Here is a 24,955-nt window from a genome sequence, read left to right as displayed (position 1 = left end):
TTCCTGTCTCTCTGCTTCCTGGCCACCGTGAAGTGGACAAGCTCCTCTGCCCTGGCTCCCATCATGATGCACTGTGCCACCGCAGACACAAAGAAACAGGACCAAGCGACCATGGACTGACACCTCGGAGACCATGAACCCAAATAAACCTTTTCCTTCTTTGAAGTTGATTGTCTCAGGTATTTTTTCACAGTAGTGAAAGCTGACGAATGTAGGCATTGGCCATGTATTTGCAATGGCATGAGCAGTATGAAGGGGAGGGGAAGGACCCTATGACTGGAAGGGCTTATTGACTGATGGTGGCGGCAGCAGTCACCCTGGTGGTAGAGATTGAGCTAGAATAGTCCTCCTAGAAAAGATCTTAAGGATGCGTACAAAGTCTGGAATAAGGCTGGGTGGAGAAGGTTGTTACCGGCCAAGGAAATGGTACACACAAATCTCTGAGCCCAACAGGAGGACCCTCCGGGAAAGGGTGGAAGCAAGTACCAGTGTAGCCAGAGCCTAGGAAAGTGAGGCCGGGAAGGCTAGTCATGCCGGAGCATCTCTGCAGCTCTTGCTGAGGATTTCGAACTTAAACCTAGGGGCAGTAGGGAGTCACTGAAAACCGCAAACCTGGGGGTCATATGATTGGTCTCAACTTTTTTGTGTACTAGGGATTGAGCCTAGGGACACTTAATCACTGAGCCACATCCCCAGCCCTTTTTATTTTTTTATTTTGGGGCAGGGTCTTGCTAAATTGTTTAGAAACTCATTAAGGTCCTGAGGCTGGCTTTGAACTTGCGATCCTCCTGCCTCAGCCTCCCCAGCCACTGAGATGATCTAAACTTTGTACGGTTTCTCTGGTTTTGTTGTGGAGGAAGAGTAGGGGACTGGAATGAGTGTGAACAGGTGCAAATGATTATGGAGCTCAGTAGCCAACGGGGGACAGGAGGTGGGGTGGATTTGAACTTTGAAGCCTCCTTGTGCTGTGTGCCTTTCCCCCACTGGGTCCTGTGCACCCCTCAACACTGATCTGTGCCCTTGACACTGATTCCCTAATAAGCATCCTTTGCTCACTGTGCACCTATTATGTATCCATAGACCTTGTGTTAGAGTCTATGAAATATAAGAATTACTAAGTCCTGAGCCTGATCTCAGGATTCAGCTAGGGGATGATGGAGACAGCCACAGGACTTAAATATGACAAGGGCTGATAACTGAGGAGGGAATGTACTCAGAGAGGACTGAATCAAACACCCTTGGGAGACACTGATTCTCAGGCAGTGATCTGGAGAGGCTTCCTGGCGGAGGTGACTATTTCAGGCAATGTTTTAGACTTGGAAAGGAGAGGACAGTAATTCATCCAACAGGAGCCAAATGATGGACTTGTGACCGGGAATGGACGGTCATGGGAGGGCTGGGGGCGCCCTGGGCCTGGGGAGGGAGGTGGAGAGCTGGTCCTGGGGTTCCCGTACATGGTTTGGAAATGTGATCTAGATGACTTAATCCAAGCTGGGATGAAGCTCTGTGTAACCCCCAGGAGTGGGTCGGCAAGACAGCAGGGGGCTGACGCTCTGTCACAGCCAGGGCCCAGCCTGCCTCTTTCCACAACCTCGAATGGCAGGTACAGTCCATGAATCACCTCCTCCTCCCCAGGACCCCGCTTATAGACTTTGCCCTTAACTCGAGCCAGTAACAAACTCTTGTCCCCGGAAGTCCCCTGGGCTTTCTCGTCTATTGATCTATGACTAGTTCTCATAGCCTTTGACCTCTCCAATTTCCTCTTGGCTGGTGTCCTGGCCCTGGCCATGCCTGGCGTCCATGCCTGTTACTGAGGTTTGCCCGTTCTTGGTCCTGCTCTCCAGGGCTGTGACACAGGTTTATTGGAGTCTGACCCTTCCATCGTGCGCCAGAAGGAACTTAATAAATCCTGGTCATGGGGATGGGGCCCTTAAGAGCAGTTTAACCAATTAAATTTTTAAAGTCTTTAAAATAGTGAAATGAAACAGATACATAAAAAAGAACATTTTAAAAGTACAAAATTAATAACTATGAGAAAAATCTATGTCATTTAACAAATGGGTCAAAATATAGAATATAGTCAGTCCTCTTGTTTTGCGGGTTCAGTGAACCACAGATAGGAAATATTTGAAAAAAACCCTTGCAGCTGTACAAAACATACACAGATTTTTTTTTCTTGTCATTATTTCATATATTGTACTGTATAACAATTATTTACATGGTGTTTGCATTGTATATTATAAGTAATCTAAAGATGATTCAAATTATAGTGTGAGTAGTCCATTTCTGTTTTATAACAAAATATCTGAGGCTGGGTGCTTTATAAGGAAAAGAGGTTTATTGAGCTCACCATTCTGGAGATTCAAGAGTATGGTGCCAGCATCTGCTCAATTCTGATGAGGACTCCCTAACAGTGCCAAAACATGACACGGCAGCAAGATCTCCTACAAGGGGAGATCACACAATGAGACAGGAAGCCAGCAAAGGATCCAGGGCCAGGCTTGCTCCTTTAGCATATTTCACTTTTGTGAGAACTCACTCACCTCAAAGACCAGCTTCAGTTCCTTCCAAGGGCAGGTCCCCTGTGACCTAACTATCTTGCACTGGGACCCACCTCTTAAAGGTCCCCCACTTCAACACGGCCACACTGAGGACCAAGCGTCCCACTTGTGAACCTTTGAGAGAAAAAACCTTAGCAGGACTTGAGCATCTGTGGGTTTTGATATCCAGGGTGTGGTAGGGGGAACCAGTCTGGTGGAGATACCATGGGAGGACTGTATTCATGTTGCTTCCAGAAGCTTCCTCTTATCTGCCTGCTCACCTTTGAGATCTCAAAAAAAAAAAAAAAAAAAAAAAAGAAATCTTAGTAATAACTCTCTCTGCCTAGCCATGGAACCAGCTGCAGAAGAAAAAGAGACTTGGGCTCAGGCAACAATCTGACTTTTTTTTTTCTGAGCTGCCCACACAGAGGAGGTCCTTCCAGCACCAGGGTTGGATAGACAGTTGTTATGGAAACATGGGACTTTCAGGGTGCTGGCTCAGGTGATGTCCACAGGGCTCAGACAGGGCCCTTGTCCTACAGGGGGCTCTCCTCTCATTGCAGCTGTCCTCCTAGGCTGTGTCACCCCTGTGCCCACCTGCGGGGTTCACTGCAGCACAGCAAACTGAGCACTGATAGAGGGAGATGGGTTTCTCTTTATCCAGGGGAGACTGCAGGTCTTCAGCCAGGAATGTGGCAGAACCAGTGGTTCAGTAATAATTCATTAGTAACCTAGACTTTCAGGCTTCAGACACTTTTGCAATTTTCTGGGCTGCCCCCTGGTTCGTCTGTATTTGTAGAAGGAGGATGGTGTGTGTAGGAATGAGAGGGAAACAAGTCCCATGGCTAGAGAAGGCTGAAGTCTCGCCCTCTCTTCCAGGAGAAAGGTGTGTGTGCGTGCGTGTGCATGCTTTTCAAGATGCAATTATCGAATCACTTCTACCAGTAGCTCTTCAATTATTTATACCAGGAGCGTTGCAACCAGATTTGCAAATTCAGAAAATAATGGGGCAGAGATGCCGGGCAGAGGAAGCCCTGTGTGTGCGAGCATGTGGGCAAGACCTTTGGTTTCCTGTTGGCTCCTGTCCTCTGTCTGACTTCATCCGAGCACTGGACCTGCCCTTTGTCAAGTGTGTGCTCCTGACTGAGGTCTGGAGCCTGGGGAAGGGCGTGGGTGCTCGGGGTGTCGCGAGCGAATGTCTGCAGACTCCTGGTCAGCTCTGTCTGGGTGGAAAACCTCATCAGAGGCCAGGCTGAATCACACCAGTTTCTAAGACATTCTTCAACCATGTTAGGCAAGAGTCCCCCGCCGACAGGCTGGGGTAGAAGGAAACCCGATATAATTTTGGAAAAGCCTTCCTAGAGAAAGGAGGTTCTCACAGCTGCCGAGTCTCTTCCCCACAGCTAGGGTAGGGAGATCCTGGGCCAGTGGGGATGATTGATGGGCTTGGTACCAAGGAGGGAGCCAGGGTTTTGTGTGGCTGGAATGATTGCCTTTCCTTACTCCCATCAGTGATCCGGAAGGAAAAGGAGAAGGAGCCTTCTGAACCCCACAACAATGGAGAGCCCCTCTCCTCTGCCCTCACTGTTAAGTTACTGTTTTGATTCCTCATCAGCAGCTGGTCAGGACACTCTTAGTTGGTCTGCTCTGTTGGAAACTGAGATCCAAGCTGGGATGTGTGGGATCCTGGAGCACAGGCAGCTGAGCTTTCTGAACTCAGACAAGAGGGTCCAAGAAACAGAAGCTCTGGAGACTTTGAAGGTCTGAGCTCCGGCCTCCTGCTGCCTGGGCTGCATTGTTTTGGAGCAGTGGGTCCTGACTGCCTCTGTATGTCCAGTAACCTGCCATTTTTCTGCCTCCCGAGGTCCTGTCTTGCTAGGCCTTGGTTTCCCAGATGGAGGTCATGTTACACGTCAAGGAGGGCAGTCCAGCCAGCTAATTACGACAGCTCTTCTGTCCTGAAGCCAAACTCCATCCAAGTTCAGCAAATGGAAGAGGCAGAAAAAATGTTCAGCCGGTGAGGTCCATAGGCACATACTGGATTAGGTCCTAAATCATGGTGGAAATTTTCCTGGAACCAAATGATTCCTTTTGTAAACAAGAACATTCATCTTTCTTTGACTGACGTGTCTGGTCAGGCATGTGCCTCTCAGAAGTCCCATGACATCTGATCTTGCTCGGGAGTTGGGGTTTGTATTTGAAAACGTAGCTGCCCAGAAAGAGCATCTGCAGAGCCAGGCCCCGGGACAGGCTGCCAGTTGTGCAGAGTGGCCTGGTTTAACCAGATGTTCACCTCTGGGGCGGCATTTGCTTTTCTAGTGCCTATGAGCAGGATTTTAACTCACTCGGTGCATATCTATTAATCACGTTGCTGTATGCCAGACACTTTGGGTATGAAAGGATTAGGCCTCTCCCCCGAGAAACTTCCAGGCTAATGAGGCTGATATGACATGCATGTATAAAAAGACTACCAAGGCATCCAGCCCCTGTCTATCTGGTGTTGAGATAGGGAGTGGATTTGGGTATGGAGGTAAGACATAGAGCTGTGGTGGATGTGGCCCAGGGGGATGACTTTACCAGATCCCTTGTATTCGACCAGGGAGGATGAAGATGGTGCATCTCAAGATGCAGAGGGCATCTCAAGGAGAGTGAAGGCCAGCACAGAGGTCTGGAGGTCAGGAGAACTGAGTCAGGTCTGAGGAGTCTGATAGTAGAGTCTGCCAACAGGGAGCCAGGAGGGCAGCAGGTGGGCCTGGACCAGACCTTGAGCACCTTGAGACCTGTGTTTGGACAGCGTGGCTTTGGCAGGACTTGGAGATTCCAGAGAATATGAGCAAAGAGTGAAAACACAGAACATACAGCAGGGTTTATTCAGTCATCAACACACGATGGAGGGGTGTCGCCAACCATGCCTACTGTGTGCCAGGCACTGTCCTGGGCTCTGAACACACACACATGTGATGGAGGGCAAGAGCCGTGACCAGCGCAGCTGGGGGAGGAGGTGGAAGTGTTCCGTCTGGTTTGGGGCAGTGGCTGGGAATTAGGTTGTTCATGAGTTGCTCATCTTTTTCTCCACGTTGCTTCTGTCTGTTGACTTGGAGGATAATATTCAACCGCAAGCCGTTCATCTGACTTATTGTCTGCTGCTGAAGTTTTTCCTCCCAGTTGCCCCCTGAATGATGGCTTGGGGCCACGGGGATAGTGGCATTCTTTTCAGGGATGTTATTTTAGCTCTGCACATTTCCTGAGGTAGTGATAGAGAGGGCATTAGATGCCAGGAATTCATGGCCCTGAGCTCTACAAGGGTGTCCCTTTCCCCCGCCTGTGGGCTGGTATTTGCCAACTCTTGGAGCCCTGAGGGCCTGTATCCCTGGCCCTGGCTGATGTGACAGACCCAGTTGGGGCTCCATGTAGGGGACATGGCCAGGATGAGGGTGGTGTCTTGGGTCCTTACCTTTCCCATCTGTCAAGGGCGGCATTTGGATGAGGTGAGTGTTCTCTGGACTTTTCCTGGGACAGTCAATTAAACTTTAAAAAACAGAGAGCATATCACAGGGCTGCCAGCTTTTTATTTTGACAAGCAAGGACATAAAAAAGAAACTGTCAAATGCCAACTCAGCCATCATTGTCATTTCATTCAAAGGGCATGTTAATACCCAACAAAGGAGTGACGACAGAATGTCAAAGAAAAGGACAGTGCTTCCTGGGAGAGAATGCCGCCGTCTCTCACTGGCTCACCCCACGCTCTCCACTGTGCAGACTCCACCCTGGAGCAGCTCTGCTCCATGACCATTTGGGTCCCGGGTAGCCACAGAGGACCTGCGAGGCCACCTGCAGGGCTCTCTGCTGTGGAGAGGGAGGCCCCTTGTGGGCCCCATCCTCCATGTCCCCCAGGAGGACTTGGGCCCTCCTCCCTCTCTCCCTGTCCCCTTGCCCTGCCTCTGGCCATCTGTCCTGGGGCTGCTTTTCAGGAGCTGGGAGAAAGCAGGAGCCATGGAGGAGCTGAGGCCTCAATGCCCGGATGAGCAACTCCCTCCAACACCCCTACTCCTGTCTTTCAGTCACCCAGGGTTGTCCTCCAGCCACGTTCACATCCTTCTTTTGTCTTTTCTCCCCATTAACTTAGGTCATGGAAGTTAACTTGACCGTGGGGCAGAGATTTCTGCTTTCCTTATGAACATGTGGGTTTGGGACTTCCTGTGGCTCTCAGAGATCCATACCCAGTCTGTTTTGCCTGGAAACCAAATTTGGCCACTCCTTTGACGAAGTGGATGGAGATCAGGTTTGCTATCAGCAGAATATGGGTTCCAACATCCTGGTGGGCAGGGCGTTGCCCAAGGTCATTGCCTTGTCTGGTATTAAACTAGTAACAATGGCGGATGTGTATAGGTTCCCTCATCATGATTTTTTTTAAATATCATCATGATTGATTCTCACAGGTACCATGTGAGGAAGGTATTTTTAAGCCTATTTTGTCAGTGAGGAAACTGAGGCTAGGAGGGGACTGGAGTGACTTGCCCATGATGTCACAGCTAAGGTAAGGGGTGGTCAGGAGTCACATTAGGCGCAGTCAGACATGCATGGCTTTCCCACACTTCTTCATGCCATCTCTCTCATCCCTAGGGGACTCGATGGCAGGCTCTTTTATGAACAGCTTGTTCTTCTTTGAAAGTGTCCCCATCCTCTTGTGATATGTGGCTTTTCCTTTCTAAAGGGTTGTTTTAAGGCCTGTTGCATCCCTAACTTCTGTGATTCTGTGACTCTGTGATTTATGTCATTAATTTTTTTTTATTGTTTTGGAAGGGGTTGTGTGGAGTCCCTGGAACAGGACACCCTGCTGTGTGGCATTCCCGGGGCCTCTGTGGGATTTGTAATGCTACCGCGCTAGCCACAGACCTGCAGAGAGCCTCATGCCTCAGTTGCTTTTCTTTAAAATGGGGATAGCAGTGCTAACTCACAATATTATTAACAGTATTCCTTGAGATGACACAAGGCATTTCAAGTATCCTATCCTTTTTAATCCTTCTGAACTTCTGGCTCTGTCTCAGTCTTGCCTTGTATGATTTTGACTTATTCCTCAGCTGGAAAATGAATGTGATTTTTGTCTTCCAGCCAGATCTCTTTGATGGCTTCTTGTCTGGGCCTTTTTGAGTCATTCTTCTGGTGCAAGGTGGGTTGCCTCCCCATCCCTGCAGGAAAACCGACTGTCCTGGACCTGGCCTTGGGCACCTGGCTGAGGAGTTATGGCTGAGGTCTCTGCTGAGCCAAGTCTAAGTCTCTGAAAGTGACTCTGGATTGTCACTCATGTTTTCCCATCTCATTAGCTAACTGAAAGAAGAGGTGATTATTTTGCAAATGAGATGTATTGGCCAAGATGTATGCATTTGCCCTGAAAGTTTGGGAACTGACTTGTTAATTTTAAGCAGCCCATGTGGCCCTTCGGAAACATGTCTGATATCTAATGGGCCACTCTATTTCCAGGATGGAGCCTTCTCTCCTAGGCCATTTCTCCAACTTTCTTTCTACTCATGGTTGACTATAATCCAATTTAGATGACTATATTACAGACTTTTTTATTATTTAGAAGCCATAGGATGGACTGTTTCAGTTATAGTAACAAAGAGTACTTTTTTGGGGGGGGTATTAGAGATTAAACTCAGGGGCACTCGGCCACTGAGCCGCAGCTCAAGCCCTATTTTGTATTTTATTTAGAAACAGGGTCTCACTGAGTTGCTTAGAGCCTCACTTTTGCTGAGGCTGGCTTTGAACTCGCAATCCTCCTGCCTCAGGCTCCTGAGCCACTGGGATTATAGGCATGCACCACTGTACCAGGCACAAACAGTATTTTATAAGACAACCTGGCTCTTCTTCTGTGCATCGTGCCTATCTGAGGCAGCACAGAATAGAAAGAAAATCATGGCCTCTGTCTAGACCAAGAATAGGCCGGATTCCATTGAAGAGAAGGTACCTTCCCCAGCCTGATGCATTCCTACTATACTGGCTCCTCATGAGGATTAAATGAATTGATGTAGAGGGACTCAATAGTCAAGGTGGTCCCTAGATGCAGGAGGGAATCAAGGACTTCCTGAGAATCAGCCCTGTGCTGGGTCCTCAACAGACTGCAGAGCCCCTTAGAGATGACTCTCAGAAGAGCCAGAAGGATGCCTACCTTCCCCTAACATTCCCCAGCAAGGGAAATGGCATCTGGCTGATTGCCCAGGTCACAGAGCTGATCCACGTGAGTGCATAGGGAGGGATTCAGAGTCCATGCCTCAAGGTCAGGCCAATTCAGAGATGGACAGAACCCCAGGGAGCCTCAATACAGCTTCTCCGATTCTGAGACAAGGAAACTGGAGGCACAGAGATGCTTCGGACTTGTTAAAGGTCACCTGGCCTTTCTCCATTGTCACCTTTTTATACCACAAAGACTTTTGTAGTACAGTTGTTCACACAGAGCACACGTGTGCTTCTAAGAAAGAAGCTGTCCAGTGTGCCTGGTATGCGGTGGCTGGAGACACTTGTCAGGACGAAGCTGCTTAGGAGCAGCAGAGACACCGGGTACACTCATCCAGAGCAGTGGGCTTTGTCTGAGCTCCTTTGTAAGCTCCTGTGGTCTGAATCTGTGGACAGTGTCCCCATCCCTAGAGATGTGGCCCATAGCTAGCAAGCAGAGTGTTTGCTGGATGATTTCATCCTATATCCATGTCTGAGTCCCCTGCTGATGCAGGTCCTGGGGCTGCATAGGGAAGCCAGCACATGCACAGGAAGCTCTGAACAGACAGGAAGAGGCTGGATGGTGGAGCTCCCCAAGGGCACAGAGGAACTCTGCCATCTGCACCCTCCAGCTCAGAGAGGAACCTGAGTCCCCCTGTGCCCTATTTTCCTGTCCTGGAATCTCCCAGTGACTACCTCCTTCTTCCCTTCCATTCACAGAACTCTAGCTAGGAAAATCCCAGCTGGCCGGGCCCACATTTTGCTTTATTTGCTTGAGCCGCTTTAGGTAATCTGCCTAATCCCCTAATATGCAGGATTATTGGTACCTGGGAGAATGCCCACAGCTGGCCGCCCACCCAGGAGGTGAAAGAGGCTGCTGGTGGGGGGGGGGGTCTCCCCTTCATCAGTTTGTCAGAGATGCAGGTGTCTGGAAGACCCTTCCCCAGCATCCAGGCCCAGAAAACCTGAGGCAAGGGGACCAGGACAGGGGCTTGGAAGCCCCAGGTGACTATAAGGTGTTGAAGTTCATGTAATTCTGGGTCTTCTTAGGCCCAACTGTGCTATAGAATGCAATAAGCACCATCCTGAAATAAAGCTAAAATAGGACTATAGATTTTTTTACTCAAGGAATTTCAACCTTTTTCTCCCAGGAAATCCCTTCACCCAGATGCAGCATAACCTCAACCTTTAGTAGGGAAACTGCTGTAGGCAGAAGTTTTCGTTTTCTCCAAGGCTGGGCCTTGCTTCTGCTGCCCTCCTGTCATGATCCTTCTGGGCACCTTGCAGGAGGCTGGGCTCCCTGGAATAGAAAGCTGTAATTTACCTCACTGCTGTCTCTTGTTTCCCATATGGACTCTGCTCAGAGAGGTTAAGTCCCTGGCTGAGGCCACACAGAATTGAATGTGGGCCTTCTAATTTCAGGTCCAGAACCCTTCAACCTGCCACCATCCCTCTGGCAAGAGAGCACGTTCTTCTGCTTTGCACCCAGCTGAGGGCAGCTGTGTGCTCGATGCGGGTTCATTTTTGACCAGGAGAGGAGCAAGGCAAGGCAGGGGAGTGGCCAGTGGGTGGAGGTAGGGAGGTCCGGGAGATGAAGTGAATAACTCAGAACAGGGCCTGTCGATGCATGCTCGTGACAAATGGCTTTCTGATGTCAACCTGGAAAGTTTGAGGACAAATTGGGACTGTGAGATACAGGGAGAGAACTTATGGGAGTTCCTTCCTTCTCCCTTCCTTCCTCCTACAGACTTCTGGGATGGAGCATCCTGGGTAAAGGCCAGGGTGCCAGGGCCCTGGGCAGAGGATCCAGCATGGGAGATCCTCTCCTCTGGTCCCAGAGGGAATAGGAGAGGTGGTTTCCTGCCAGCCTGGATCCCTCTCAGATCCCCAGCCCCAACTTGGGTGCCTGAGAGCCTGCAGGCAGGGCTCAGCCAAGACGGCCTCAGGAAGCAGCCCGGTGCCTGGACCCCTGGGCAGAGCAGCAGGTGTTAAGCCCTGTGAGGGTGCTAAGGGAGAGGAGGAAGCCACATCTTCTCCTCCTGTGGCTTCTGCATAGAAAACCTCAGCTCTTAGCAAGGGGCTTTGCAACCTGTCAGCTTGGACACCTTCATTTCCAATTCCACACTCTGCTCCTTGAGGGATGATGATTCATGGTTCTGGACAGAGAAAGGAACCATGTACCTCTGTCCTTGATTTAGCTGCCCTCTGAAGGCACAGGGACCTTAAAGAAGGGTCGCTGCAGTACACACAATACCAGAAGTGGGGTGAAGTGAGTGTTCACAATGATGATAAACTTTTCTTGGGTACTTGGCACCGGTCAGTAATCCTCCCATGCATCCTATTTTCTCCTCACTCTGCCCCTGGGAGGGTGGCAGGGCAGGTACTCACTCATCCCTTTGTGGCATCCGACAGCTGGATTTAAATTTCAGCTGTCTTCTTCAGCCAGCTGCTTAACTCACCATCTGTCAAACGAGGGCATTGGCACCTCCTCACAGGGTTATGCTAAGAAATGGGAGCCATTGTTCTTCTTATTATACTGTCTAGATTTTGTGCATGCCGAAAATTGGCTCCCCATTGGTTGCAGCTCTCCTCCCACCTCCTTCCCACTAAAATATATCAAGTACTGTCTGTGAGCTCGTGGTGTTTCAATACTGAAGGAAAAATAAATAAATAAAAGATTAAGTAAGGTGTGTAGGCTTCCAGATGATGGTAGGGTTGCTCTGGAGAGGAAGAGGACCTAGAGAGGGAGTGGTCCGGATGGGGCGGACGTCACTTCCAACAGGATGATCAGGGAAGGGCTCACTGATAAAGTGAGGGTTTGAACAGGGGCCAAGGGAGCAGCCATGCGGAAACCTGGGGGCCAGGGAGCTGCCAGTGCAAACAGCCTGAAGACTGTCCAGTGTGGGCCTGGAATGTTCTGGCTATTCCAGGAGGCCCCTGAGGCTGGAGTGGTGAGTGAGTTGAGGACAGGCAGGAGTGGGGACAGATAAGGAGGGTGGGCTGTGAGAGGACTGTGTGGTCCTCTGAGTGGGAGGGGAAGCCACAGGAGGGTATAGGACACAGTAGTGACCTAGTGTGGCCTGTGTTTTAAAAGAGTTTTCTCCCACCAGGTGAGGGAGGTGCACGCCTGTAATCCCAGCTACTTGGGAGGCTGAGTCAGGAGAATCGAAAGTTTAGAAACCAGCCCGGGCAACTTAGAGAGGCCCTGTCTCAAAATAAAATTTTAAAAAGGACTGGGGATATGGCTCAGTGGTAGAGTGCTTGCGTAGCATGCTGGACGCACTGGGTTCAACGCAGTACTGCGACAAACAAAAAACAATGAAGAAAAAGAAAAAGAAACAAACAAAAAAAGGCTTCTCCCTCCCAGATGGCCATTGCCTGAACAACTGCCCAGATCTTGGATGAGGAGCTGATCTGTGTCCACAGATTTGAGGTGTCATTAAACCCAGACACACTTGAGTTTTACTTCCAGATAGCCCTCAGCAATCAGCAGGAGGGGACTCCAGAGTCCCCCTCCAAACTGTCCCTGCTGTCTCCTCCTCATCCCTGATGCAGTTACTCAGCAGGTGTGCTACCTGCTTGACCTTGGCATCTGGATTAGCAACAGGTGTCCTGCGAGTGTGAAAGAGGGGGAAGTGTGAGCCAGATGAGGTGAGAAGAGGTGTGGCAGGAGGTCACACCCACAGGGAAGGTGGAGGTAGTTTTGGGGCCTCCCGGCAGGGTGAAGCAGCGAGCATCCTGTTGGGGTGCCAGAGCTCCCTGGACCCACCCTATGAGGTGCAGCTGGCTGGGGATCCAAGTGCTGAGCCCCAAGCTCCGTAAGGCCTCTGACCTTGGAATGAGGGGCTTCTTGGCCCTCCCTTGGCAAAGCGGCTGGTGCTTTTGGAAAGTGCTGTGCTTTAAGTAGCCCGATGCGGGCTCTTGAGATTCATGTGGGTGAACAGGGAGGACTCACCCCTGTATACAGAGGAGAATGCGGGCATCTGAAGAAATGGAACGACTTGCCCCAGCCCACCGAGAGAAGCTGGCCTTGGACTTGTTTCCCTTTGATTCTCAGAACTCTTTCTACCATATCAAAGATCTGAAATTCCTAGTACACTGGGTCCGATTTGGGGAGGAAGAGAGACAGTCAGCCAAGATCTGAGGGTGGGGGCTGTCCTGTGCCAGGCCAGGGCAGCGGGCACTGTGGGGGAGAACTGGGCCCTTTGAAGACAAGTGCAGTAGTAGCTCCCTGCTGTGATGCCACCCCCGAACCCAGTGCCAGGTCAGGTAAGGCTCCAGACCATCTGAGCCCCAGGTTGTGAGCTGGGATGGCACAGGACACTGCTTGGGAGTGACGGGGTCACTTGGCTAGATTTGGAGCCATCATGTTAGAGGAAGTACCAAGAGATAAGAGAGTCAGCCATGGGGAAGGGGTTATGTGTAGCTGGCCTGGGTGGCCCTGGGCTTGTGACTTCTCCTTCAGGCTGATTTCTCTTCTGTGCAGCCAGGGGAGGGTGGCATCCTGAGGTCCCTTCTCAAGCTTTGGTCTTTGATCTTGCGATTCAGGTAGAAATGCCCAAATACCTAAGAGCTGGGTGGTCAGGATGGTGAGCGCCAAGTGCCTGGGATCCCGTCAGGCCCTTGGCCACAGGCCAAGGAGAGGGGCTGCCCTCTGGGACCATGTCAACAGGAAGTCCTTGTGGGGAGCATTGCCAAGAGGAATGGGGAGAAGGCTGTGTAAGGACCAGGCCACTCTGCTGGTCAGTGTCCCCAGCCTCCTGTGCCTGCACCTCACTGTGAACCTCCCCTGCCTCTGTTCTGGGCACTGAGCCTGGATCCGGGTCCAGGATACAGCTGCAGCTTGCCTCTGCTGGGAGGGGCAGGGCTGGGGGCAGCAGCTGAGTGACAGCTACAGAGGGGCCTCCCAGCTTGCTGAACTCCTTTCTCAGAGGTTCTCCCAGGGCTGGGACTGGGGGCTCTGGTGAAGGTTCCAGCGTGATCTTTGCATTCTGGCCTAGTCCCCTGCCTGCCTGCACCACTGCCCAAAACCTTCATGTGTTTTCTCTACTGTTCACTCCCTCTATTTTCTTCTCCCTACCCCCAAAGCATCCTTTCACCTATTTCTAAGGATCTGGTGGCTGTCCTCTTGAGACTGGGGCAGCTAGGGCATGTGGCCAGCAGAGTCTTTCTCTCTTATATACTCTCACACACGTGCACACCCGTGGACCCGTACACAGGGTGATTTCCTGGCTGACACTGGGGCAGTCTGTCTGCCCATGCTCAGAGGTCCTCCCTGGGTGGTGGCCCGTCTTCCTCTGCAGTGGGCAGTGGGAGGTTTGGGATGGCTGGGTACTCATGGCCCTGTTCCCTTCTGAGGCAATGTGGGAACGCAGGGAGAGTGGAGTACTGGACTCACTCTGGCCCTAGGTCTCCCCATCTCAGACATCGGAGGCTCGTCCGATGGAACTTAGAGCCATAAGGATGGAAGAGGCCCTTGGCTTTGGCCCCCTCGGAATTGTCTTGGGTGGGGGATGTCCTTTCTCTAGAACCCAGGGCACTTCCTCCAGGGGCCAAGTGCTTAGTTGGAGGGAAACCACCTTGAGAAGCTACACTTGTTTACCTCCATTCTGTAAAGGTTTAGTAAGGGTTCACTCAGGGTCCCATCCAGAGCCCCAGCTGATGTGGGGTCAACAGACCACCCCAGGAAGCACCTGTTTCAACCAGGTGACATGTTGCTGCAGCTGTAGCTACTTCATGTGGAGCCCTGTGCATGCACTGTACATCACCTACCTCCTTTGACATTCCCAGTGGAGGCTATTGCCTGTAATCCCAGAGGCTCAGGAGATGGAGGTAGGAGGATCGCAAGTTCAAATCCAGCCTCATCAGCAATTTAGTGATGAGAAAGACCCTGAATCAAATGAAAAATAAATAGGGCTGGGGATGTGGCTCAGTGGTTAAGCACCCCTGGTTCAGTCCCTGTTATTGAAAAAAAAAAAGAAAAAGGAAAAATTCCCAACGCCTCCCTGGGAGTGGTGTGCATCTCCCCATTTTACACAGTGAGAGCCAGGGGACCCAGACGGTCAGTGACAGAGCAGAATGCATCCCCTGTGGGCTCCCTGCCTCCAGCTGAAGCTCTCAGGCTCTATTCTGTCTCCTGAGTCACCTACTTTCAGTTATCTGTAAAATGGGGATAGCTCGCCTTCACCTGCCTGTGGAATTATTATAAGGTTTACACGAGGGAATGCACAGGAAACAACTAATTGTTGGTGCCCTGTTCTGGCTTGATAAATGGTGGCCATTACATTCTAATGGGCTCTGCCCCAGCACCCTCCTCTCTCCTGTATGTCCCCAGCCGGATCACTTTACCCTTCCAGGCCTCTGCCCGCTTTTCTCTGGTGCATGGGGTCATGACACTTGCTGCAGGTGCTTAGGGCAGAGTAGGTCGGTGGTGGGGAGGCCTCTGGTGGGTACTGGCCGCTGGCAGGGCCTTGGTTCTGCTCCCCAGATCTCCCCACGGCGCCTCCCCCATCCTGGCTCCCCCACGTAGTAATTAAGCTCGAAACATCTAGTGTAAGCAAATAATAACAAGGGCATTATCTCCCTTCAGTCTGTTTTCCTTGCCTACCATGAAGTAATTAAAATAATGAATGCCTTGTAAAACAATAGGTGAGAGGGCTGCAAAATCGCACAAAATCGCACTATCTGCCACACGCCTCCCTCGCCGGGGATTATTGATGCATCGGGCCTCCCGCCTTCTGGGCTGTTCCTGGAGTTCCCTCCCCCAGAGGTGGCCATGGAGCCATAGTCCAGGAGCAGAGAGCTGGCCCTCCAGTCCCCAGTGGCAGCAGGAAGCAGTTCAGACACACCCCTGGTGGGCCTTATTCGGGGGGAAGCACAGGGCCTTGCTCTGAGGGCCTTCTCCCCCCAGCTGTCCAGTTCTGAATGAAGCAGGAGGCCCCCGAGGAAGGAAAAGGCCAGGAGACAGCTGGGCACCATCATGTCCCATTTCAGATCAGGGCAGGGCTCCTCGGGCACTTCCAGGATGGTCAGGGTGTGGTTCCCCCGAATGGGGCCCCCAGGTCAGCGGATGGGCACTGCCTGGGAACTGGGTAGAAGCACAGTTCTGGTGTGGCCAGCCCCCTGTGTTTCACAGGCCCTCCCCAGGCCCCAGGTGCCAGCTCAAGGTGGACAGCCACCCCTCTGCAGGGTCCAGGAGTGGGCAGGGGAGGGATGGCGGGACCAACAGGTTGAGCATGTATTATGTGCCGTTGGGTGCTGTTTAACTCCAGTGCCTGTGGAGTGGACAGGATTGTCCCTTACAGGGGAGGTCCCACAGAGTCACTAGAGCTAGATTTGCCCTCTGGGTTTGCACCTTTGGTTACTATGGCTGCCCATGGATGGGACCTCTCTCCTTCCTGGAGACCCACCTGTTCAGCCTCACGGGGCTGAGCCTCACAGACTGGGACATGGCCTAACAGGCCACTAAGACTGGCCTAGGAGAGGCTTGATGCCATGCCAGTCAGCAGGTGGCCTTCAAAGATGCCCACCCAGTGGCCTCCCCTTCCAGGCTCCTGCTGGGTTTGTTCTAGTCCTTGGGGCCTGACACACTTGGAAGCAAATGTCAGCCTTCTGTGCAGCTTCTCCCATCCCCAGCTTGCCCCAGCCAGGGCGGCCAGAGGGGAGAAGCACCATCAGGAGCAGCTTCCTGCCTGCTGTGGCCGAGCCCTGGGCTGCCTCATTCAGCACCTCCCCACAGGCCTCCCCACCGGCCTCTCCACCAGCCTCTGGGCTCCCCTGGCCTCACTTGGCCTCAGGTCTTCCCATGCAAAGAGTTTCACCTCTGCCTTTGATACTCCCCATATTTCAAGGCCCAAGGATTTGCTTTGGAAAATCAACTCCAGGGTTTTAAACGATGAATATAATTTTTTTTTTTGTTTTGTTTTAAGTCTGGCAGCCCCAGCCCAGGCCGTACAGTTGATGAAGGGCTGATATACATTTCACTCATTCCTTTATGCTTATTGAACCAACTTTGTGCCAGGGACTCTGTTAGGCACTGGGGCCACAGCAGTGTGTGGGGGGTGGGGGCTGACAGTAAATGAAATAGCAAGTGGATTGTACAGTGAATTAGGGGTTTTAAGTGCTATGTGGAAAAATCAAGCAGAAAAGTGCCATGGAAAGAAAGACTTGCAATTTAAAAAGGTAGCCAGAAAAGACTTCACTGAGAAGGGGATATATAAGCACTTGAGGAGATGAGGGAGCAAGCCCCAAGCATTTATGGGAGAAAAGTGTTCCAGCAGAGAGCATATTGTGTGCAAACTTGTATAATCAAGAACCCTGTGTGGAGTTCAGTCATCTGATAAAGTCAGCCTTTTTATCTTAAGGAACTTTTTAAGCTGTAAAGGGAAATTTATTCTCTCCTAAACCGAAAAGGTCTGGTATGGATTTCAGGCCTAGCTGGATCCAGGTATTCAAGTGATGACACTGATATCCTATAGCTTCTCCTTTCCTCCCACAATGGCTTTATTCTCACAGAAGGATTGCTTTTTTCTACTCTCTCCAGCAAATTTTCCGGGTTTGAGTTGTATTGGGTGAGCATGGGTCACATGACCATCCCTGGCCCAGACACTGTTACCAGGAGAATAGAATGGACTGGACTGAACCAGTGTGAGGCCAGTAGTCCCTTTTGAATCACGTAGATGGAGAGGAAGAGATGGGAATGTCTTTAAAAGAAAGTGAGTGTAATGGTGTGCAAGGGTCACAAAGACTGGGTGGGTGAGCACCATGGTGTACTGACCACATCCTCTCCCACCGACCTGGGACCCTGGACAGGTTGCTTTCCCTCCTGAGCTTGGGGGCTTTTCTCTTTAAAATGGACAGAGAATAATGTCTCATTTGCAAAGGAATTTTAAAAGGAAAAACTTTTATTTATTTATTTTTGGGGTACCAGGGATTGAACTCAGGGGCACTCAGCCACTGAGCTACATCCCCAGCTCTATTTTGTATTGTATTTAGAGACAGGGTCTCACTGAGTTGCTTAGTGCCTCGCTGTTGCTGAAGCTGGCTTTGAACTTGTGATCCTCCTGTCCCAGCCTCCTGAGCTGCTGGGATTACAGGCGTGTGCCACCGCGCACTGGCTGAGAAAAGACGTTTTAAAAACTGATTGTTACAAAGTCGAAGCGCTCGCCCACCCCTCCTCCCCACCTCAGCGGGGGCCACCCTTGGGCTTCGATTCCTTGTGGGAAGGGGTGTATTTAAATCCAGTTGTTCTCTAGGTCTCAACTCTCCTTCTCTCTATTGCCAGGAGGCCCAGAAGATTAACAATGGCTCCAGCCAGGCTGATGGCACTCTCAAGCCAGTGGACGAGAAAGAGGAGGCGGTGGCAGCCGAGGTCGGCTGGATGACCTCCGTGAAGGACTGGGCCGGGGTGATGATATCCGCCCAGACGCTGACCGGCAGAGTCCTGGTGAGTCCTGGCCTCTCCACGCCAGGAGGCCTCGCCTGTGGCCTTGATGGCTCTGTTTATGAGACGTGGTGTCCTGCTGGGCCTCTTCCAGCTAAGCTGGTGGCCTGGGAGGGATTTGCAGAGCCTGGGCTGGGAGCCCATTGGAGGGCACACTTTTAAGATTATCTGCTTGCAGGAGAGATGTACACACAGGCGCACACACACACACATACACACACACAATACACGCACACGCACACATATACACACACCTGGACCATCTTAGAACAAAGTGGGGCCAAGAAACCCATGCCTGGTGCCTATGGAGGACCTGTACACCCAGGGTCCAGGGTGCTGTGTGTGTGTATGTGTGTGAGCATGTGGCCTTCTGGGGATGTCACTGCTGTCCTTTGGCGGCTGGGTAGTGAAGTGAGCCCCTTTGGGGGCAGTGTCTTATTAGGCATTGTGTGAACTGGATCCTGCCCGTGGTGGACACTCACAGTCATGGACATGCTGAAGCTGCCCACAGCCCTTGTGCTTGAAGCACTGCCCACGTGCCCTTAGTTCAGATGCCGAAGAGGCCCTTCTGCAGCGAGTCCTGCTTCTCTCTGATCTGCTTGTACAGAGCTCGGCTTTGTTGATTGGCCTCGTGAGCCCCTGGTTATGGGGGAGGATCATGGGGCCTCCCGGCTATGGTTGCCCTGATCACTGGCTTTCTTGAGTCTGCTCTGGGTGGGGAGTTTCCCCGAGAAGGACGATGCCTTCGGGGTGACTTCTCACTGTGACTCTAGAAGCTGTTTGGTGCGGGGCCACCCTTCCTGGGCCCAGAGTGAGGCTCAGAGATCCAAGATCAGCCAGGGATGCTGGGAAATGTGTCTTATGACCTCGGTGATTCTCGGTAGAGTCTCAGGGAGGAGGTGATTGTGGATGGAGCGAGGGAGCAAGACTTTCACTCATCTTTCTTGGGGGGAGTTCTGCGTTGTGTTTGGGATAAACCCCTCACAGACCTTTGGAGGAGATGTTGAACTCCCTGCTCTAGGAATCCAAAGAAGGCTGGCCAGACGGCCTCCCTGGGGGACAGGGCCCTGGGAACTGCGGGAGCCACTGTCAGGTTTCTGGCTGTGAAGTCGTGGCTGATAGAGACCCACGGAGGACAGGTCAGGAAGAGGAGAGATGCCAGGCTGGGGTTTGGGAGGAGGAGAGAAAAGCCGGCAAGGTCAGTCACTGCAGGAGGAAGACAGAGGGGGGAGGCCCAGGGGAGAGCGTGTCCATTGAGGACGTGCTGGTGCTTCCTGTTGGCTGTACTGTGTGGCCGTCGTCATCCTCCCTTCTGGTTCCTGGGTGAAGGCTCCATGGCTCCTTTGGGCTTGTGTGTGAGTGAAGTTTGCTGGGGAGATACCAAGGTTGAGTTGGCAGTGCCCTCAATGCACACGGCGATGGCAGACACAGAAGGGAAGGCGGCTTGGTGGTGCAGTGGGACGCTCCCTCCTCACGTGTGAACCTCATAGTTAGTGCTCATTGTCTTCATCAGCATGAGCCAAGAGTTACCAAGTTCTGACTCTGGGTCAAGCGTCTTCTCAGTCCTGTGGGATACAGGGAATGACTCTGATTCTACTGCACCGTGCATGGCCATGGCCGAAAGAGTGCATGGGGAGAGATGTGGAGTCCAGGCTGCCTGTGCGTGCTCGTGTATCGGGGAGGCTGTAGGAGGGGGCAGGGAGGAGGCCTCCCAGCTAAATGAACCAGGCACACACTTGGTGGTCCAGAAGATACCCCAGAAGATCCTTAAAGCTCAAAAACAAGGACCTCTCCGGGGATCCAGAAGCTGAGAATACTGAATATGAGATGGAAAGCTCTGGAGTGGAGCTTTGAGAGGAGAGTTAGGATCCTGAAAGTCAAAAGAGAGGAAATCCTTCCACAGTGAGCAAGCTGCGGGAGCAAAGGGGAGCCTGGCACATTGCAGGAAGGAGGGACCCCACCCGTGAGGCCCAGGGCCACAAACACAAGGGCATTCGAGAGCAAGAAAGATCAGGAGGGGGACTGGAGACAGCCTGTCAGGTCTTTGAAGGCCAAGCTGGAGAATTTGGGCTGGGTATAAAAGACGAGGAGATTTTGAGGGAGAGGTACCGTGAGGGGTTGTTATATGGACAGTAGGCGGATATGGACAGACCTAGGGAGAAGGTGGAAGTTGGAGGTCTTAGGACAGGTGAGGGTAGTGAGCCCTGTGTCAGGGAGAGCGCAGGGAGGGGGACGGCCGTGGTTCCTGAGAGGCAAGGCCTTACCCATCACCGAGTTGTAGATGGGGTGATGTGGTGCATGTGGGATTCCTGGTGCCACGCACACCCCACAGGCCCCTCGATGTGACTGCTGTGCTGCCCATCTCATCTTTGAGAGCCTCTTGTGATGGGGCATGCTGTGTCATTTTACTCATCCTGCATTTCCTGCCCTGCTGCTGGGTTACGGGGGCTCCTCACAAGGAAGCAAGCCATCCTTCCGCAGGAACCCATCTCTCTTTTACAACCGAGAAAACCAAAGCATGGGAAGGCCCTTGACTTGCCAAAGGTGACGGAGCCAGCCTGGTGACTCTGGGCCTCCAGACTCCCAGCCTGCTGTGCCTTCAGCTGAAGGTAATGCCTTTTCTTTGCCAAGCCACTGCCAGCTGTTGCTTTGGCTGTGACATTTTGACGTTACCCCCGTGGTGCCAACTGGGTCCTCAGGCACTTGGCCTGACCCTCTTAACATTTGCATGTAGAAGCAGAGCTGCCCTGGCCCCCTTGCCTATGGCTTCCCAAGATGCCAGCTGAAGATGCTTTCTGAAGGTCCCCTTAAGAATGTCCTGCCGGGGCTGCTGGACCCTCAGAGCAGAGCAGGCCTGCCGCAGCGGTCAGGATCTCGAGTTCTAGGAGGTAGCTGCCTGAGACTAGGCCTGTAGGGGAGGCAGGGTCTTGCTTGCACACAGAACACACTTCATGCCAAAGTCACCGCACACAAGAGGAAGCCGTGCTGCCTGTTAGGAACCCCGAGCTGTGTTTGTCTTGAGCTGTCCAAATGTTTATCCCTGCAATGATGGGACCAGAGCAAGAGGAGACACCTGGCTGTTCAGAATTTTCCTTTTCAATTTTTAATGTCTTTTCCTTGACGCACTCTCAGGAGCTCGGTGCCCAGGTCTGGGCCCCTATTCTCACCTGTCTGATTATCACAGGTGAGAGCTGGGACATTGTAGGTGAGGCCCAGCTGCGGAAGAATTTGCCAGGACAACCCCAGAATATCCACAGCGTCTCTCAGACAGGCACGTCAGTCATTGGATGAATGTGGACTTCAGACCTGCACCGGGCTTTGTGCTAGGCACGGGGCCTAAAGCAGTGAGCATCAGGGCTCCAGGCTGGGGGATTACTCATGTTGCTGAACTAGATGTAAAGTTGTGGCACTCCATTTAAAAGATGACAAATGATCATCGACATTCACCAGGGCTTTTTATAGTCAGCACCTGGAGCCTCATCACCAAAGTGATGAAACTCCCCCCACCCCCTTCCCGGGCTACAGGTCTCAGAATAGCCACTGTGCCTCGTCTCACCCTGGCCCCAGCTTAGCAACACAGGAACAGCTAGGCTTGTCTTGGCGCAGGCAGATTCTACATCAAAGAAGTACCAGGCTATCAAGGGTGTTGCTTCCTTTATTTTCTTTAATTTACAGAACATTTGTTTTCTGATAATAAAAGTTCTATGGGTCTCCATGTCCACAAATTCCATATCCATGAATTTTAGCGGACATGTATGAAAAATAGTGAGGAAGGCCAGGCGTGGTGGTATATCCCAGAGGCTAGGGAGGCTGAAGCAGGAGGATCAAAGCCAGCCTCAGCAACTTAGTGAGGTTTTAAGAAACTCAGCAAGACCCTGTCTCTAAATAAAATGTGGAAAGGGCTGTGGATGTGGCTCAGTGGTTAGGCGCCCCTAAGTTCAATCCCCAGTATTAAAAAACAAAACAAAAAACGTAGGAAGAAAACTGCATCTATACCAAATGTATACTATCTTTTTTCCTGTTGTCATTTTCTAAATAATACTGTAGAGTGACTTTTTTTCATAGCATTTGCATTGCATTATGTATCACATGTAATCTAGGATGATTGAAAGCAGATGGGGCAGAGTGGATGTGTGGGGGTCATGTGCAAGTGCTATACCATTTAAACAAGGTACTTGAGCATCTGTGGAGTTGGGTATCCACAGGATCTTCTGGAACCAGTCCCCAGCAGTTACTGGTGGATATCTTTAGGATAGTATGTGCTTATTTTGGAACTTTGGAATGTCATAGAATTTCTGCGCTTTTCTACTTTAGGATATGAAGTTGACCCACAATGGAAGACTTTGAATTCATGTGTGTCACCAGAGTTCCTCCCAACAGCTTGGAGGTTGTTGAGGTCTTGCTTCATTACAATTCACCTGATGCATTTTGTGCAAACACTCATAGAATAAATAGTTTTTTGCACCAGAGATCATCATGGTCCTCTTGGTGAACATCCAGTAAACATTCTGAATTAGAATAGGGACTATGTCTCTTCCTGTGGTGGTTGCTGGGAGCCAAGTTGGTGGCCCATGGAAAAGTAAGGGCATCTTGGTGCTTTTGTGCTGTGCATTCACATTGCCCCTGCTTTCCTCCGTCTCTTCTCTCATCTCTGCATTGCCCTGATTTCCTAACACTCCTATTTGAAATTTACATGCACGAGGTTACATGCTCTATCCAGTTCTGTGAACCAAATCAAACCTTTCTAAGAATGAGATGGTACAGAGGGCAAGAAACACATGGGGTAGGCTTTTGTGCAGCTTGTACTTTGGAGACTCAAAAAACAAATCATCAACAGATATTTGAGTTCCTTGTTGGTAACTTTTTCTGTAGCGAATAGTTTAGGCCTCCTGAATCACAGAGACTCTAATGACTACAGAACTCTATCATTGTGGTTTGAAAGCAACCACAAACAGCTACAGTGTGACTGTGTTCTAATAAAACTTTATTTTGAGAAATAGGTGGTGGGCCAGATTTGTTCCATAAGCCATAGTGTGCAGACTCTTAGTTCAGTTTTCCCCCTTATTTTATAAAGATATTGAAAGGTAGGGGCTGAGAGAGGAGGGAATTTTTTTAAAGATTATCACAAGAATGATAGTACTAGAGAACTTGCTTGTAAAGGGGAAAGCTGTGGACCCACACAGGTAAACACAGGCACAAATACACTCACCATCTCCACCAGCACCTAGTTTCTGAATATACATGTTCATTTCCATGTTGATCTCAGAGCCACTCTCTCTCTAGGAAGACTGTCTTGTGGTTAAGGACAGCCTCATCTCAAGGTGTGAGCCATATCTGTCCTGGCTAGACTTTGCCTCAACCCCTTGATGGATTCACTGTTTTTTACTTCTCTTCAAAGGCTGGTCTCACCCACTGGCTCCTTGAGGGAGCCTTTAGAATCACTGTTTTTAGTTACTTTCCTGGGCTACATTTGAATGTTGCTCCAGGAAACATACATGCCTAATTTCACGGACTGAAAACATTTGCTACTTGCTTTAATGTTTGGGGGGATGATTTATCAACATAAAGAGAAGGAAAACACCAGTCTCTCCCTTTATCTTTCTAAATATGTCGCATGTGTAGCATTTTCCATTAACACCATGTGCATACTCTGAACCATTTTATTCTTATCTCCCAGGGTCCTAAAGGAAATATGTATCAATATATCTTTCAAATAGGAATAATCCTGTTGGTTTAATAGTGTTAAGTAGCTGTGCATTCACTGCTGTGCTGTTTGCACGTGAAATTGGACCCGTTGAGCCATATGGAGGTACATGTGGGCACATGCTTAATCAAATATGTGACATTGATTGCAGTTATTTCTCCTGTGAGGTGGCTCCTGCGCTGGTGGCATTTCTCATTAGCAATCTTTCCTTTTCGTTTACAGTGCTGCCTGGTGGTAAATTGACACACGAATCACATTTCCACTTCACTCTCTTCTTCTTATCAGTGAGATTTAAAAAAAAATGGTTTTGGCAATTCTATGTACATTTCTTATATTATCTGAAAATCCTCTATGTAACAGAAAGACCAGAGGTTTCATAGGATTATAGTTTTTTTGGGGGGGGGGTAAGAATGCCCCAGTCATGGGCAGGTGTGTCCTGCTCTTTGTGTCATTTGGGAGTTGAGTTTTTATTTGAGTTAACACCCTAAAGGAAGGCACTGACTCAGAGGAGCCACTTGGTTGTTCCCTATCAGGACTTAAAAATGGCTCTATGTTTTATCCTGTGTGTAGATATGGGGTTCATATGTTGGCTATTAGTCAAGAAGTCAAAGAAGGTATATTAGGTTTTATTTTATTAAACATAAAATTTTGCTCATATCTGATGAAAGATGCACTAAGATTTGCATGAGTTTGTTATTTGTGACCCAGCATCACTCACTCAGGGGGGATGACACCAGTCAGGGAAGCGGTGGCATGGAGGCTGTCCTGGACAGGTAATGAGCAGCTGGTGGCTAGAGACGTTCAAAAAGGGGCAGGGTCATGTCTGGTGGTGCAGTTGCTGACAGCTGGCCAGACTCTATCCTCATTACTTTAATTAGGCTGCAGTGAACTCCATCAGGAAATGCTTCAGAATGAGCAGACTTCAGTTCTCCGCGCCTCCTCTCCGTTGCCCCTTGCCCCTGGCCCATGCCCATCAGTATATAAATGCTCACAGAAGTCCTGCAGCAGGACAGTGTAAAGGTTTTGTTTTGCCCAGCAATTCCCATTCTTATGTCA

At 50.7% G+C, this 24,955-nt stretch overlaps 1 protein-coding gene across 11 annotated transcripts in view; it reads left to right on the top strand.

The window, feature by feature from the left end:
• Window positions 1-24,955, top strand: part of KCNMA1 (potassium calcium-activated channel subfamily M alpha 1) — a 705,800-nt gene that overhangs the window by 188,619 nt on the left and 492,226 nt on the right. For all 11 annotated transcript variants that reach the window (XM_081267518.1, XM_081267514.1, XM_081267517.1 and 8 more), the window contains exon 2: window positions 18,037-18,198. In XM_081267518.1, coding sequence (XP_081123644.1) covers window positions 18,037-18,198 — 162 coding nt within the window. The remainder of the gene's footprint in view (window positions 1-18,036; window positions 18,199-24,955) is intronic.

Source organism: Spermophilus citellus (genome assembly GCF_964194105.1).
Source record: "Spermophilus citellus genome assembly, chromosome: 15".
NCBI classification, from domain to species: domain Eukaryota; kingdom Metazoa; phylum Chordata; class Mammalia; order Rodentia; family Sciuridae; genus Spermophilus; species Spermophilus citellus.
Note: the sequence above shows the minus strand (reverse complement) of the source record. Positions and strands in the feature narration are given on the sequence as shown.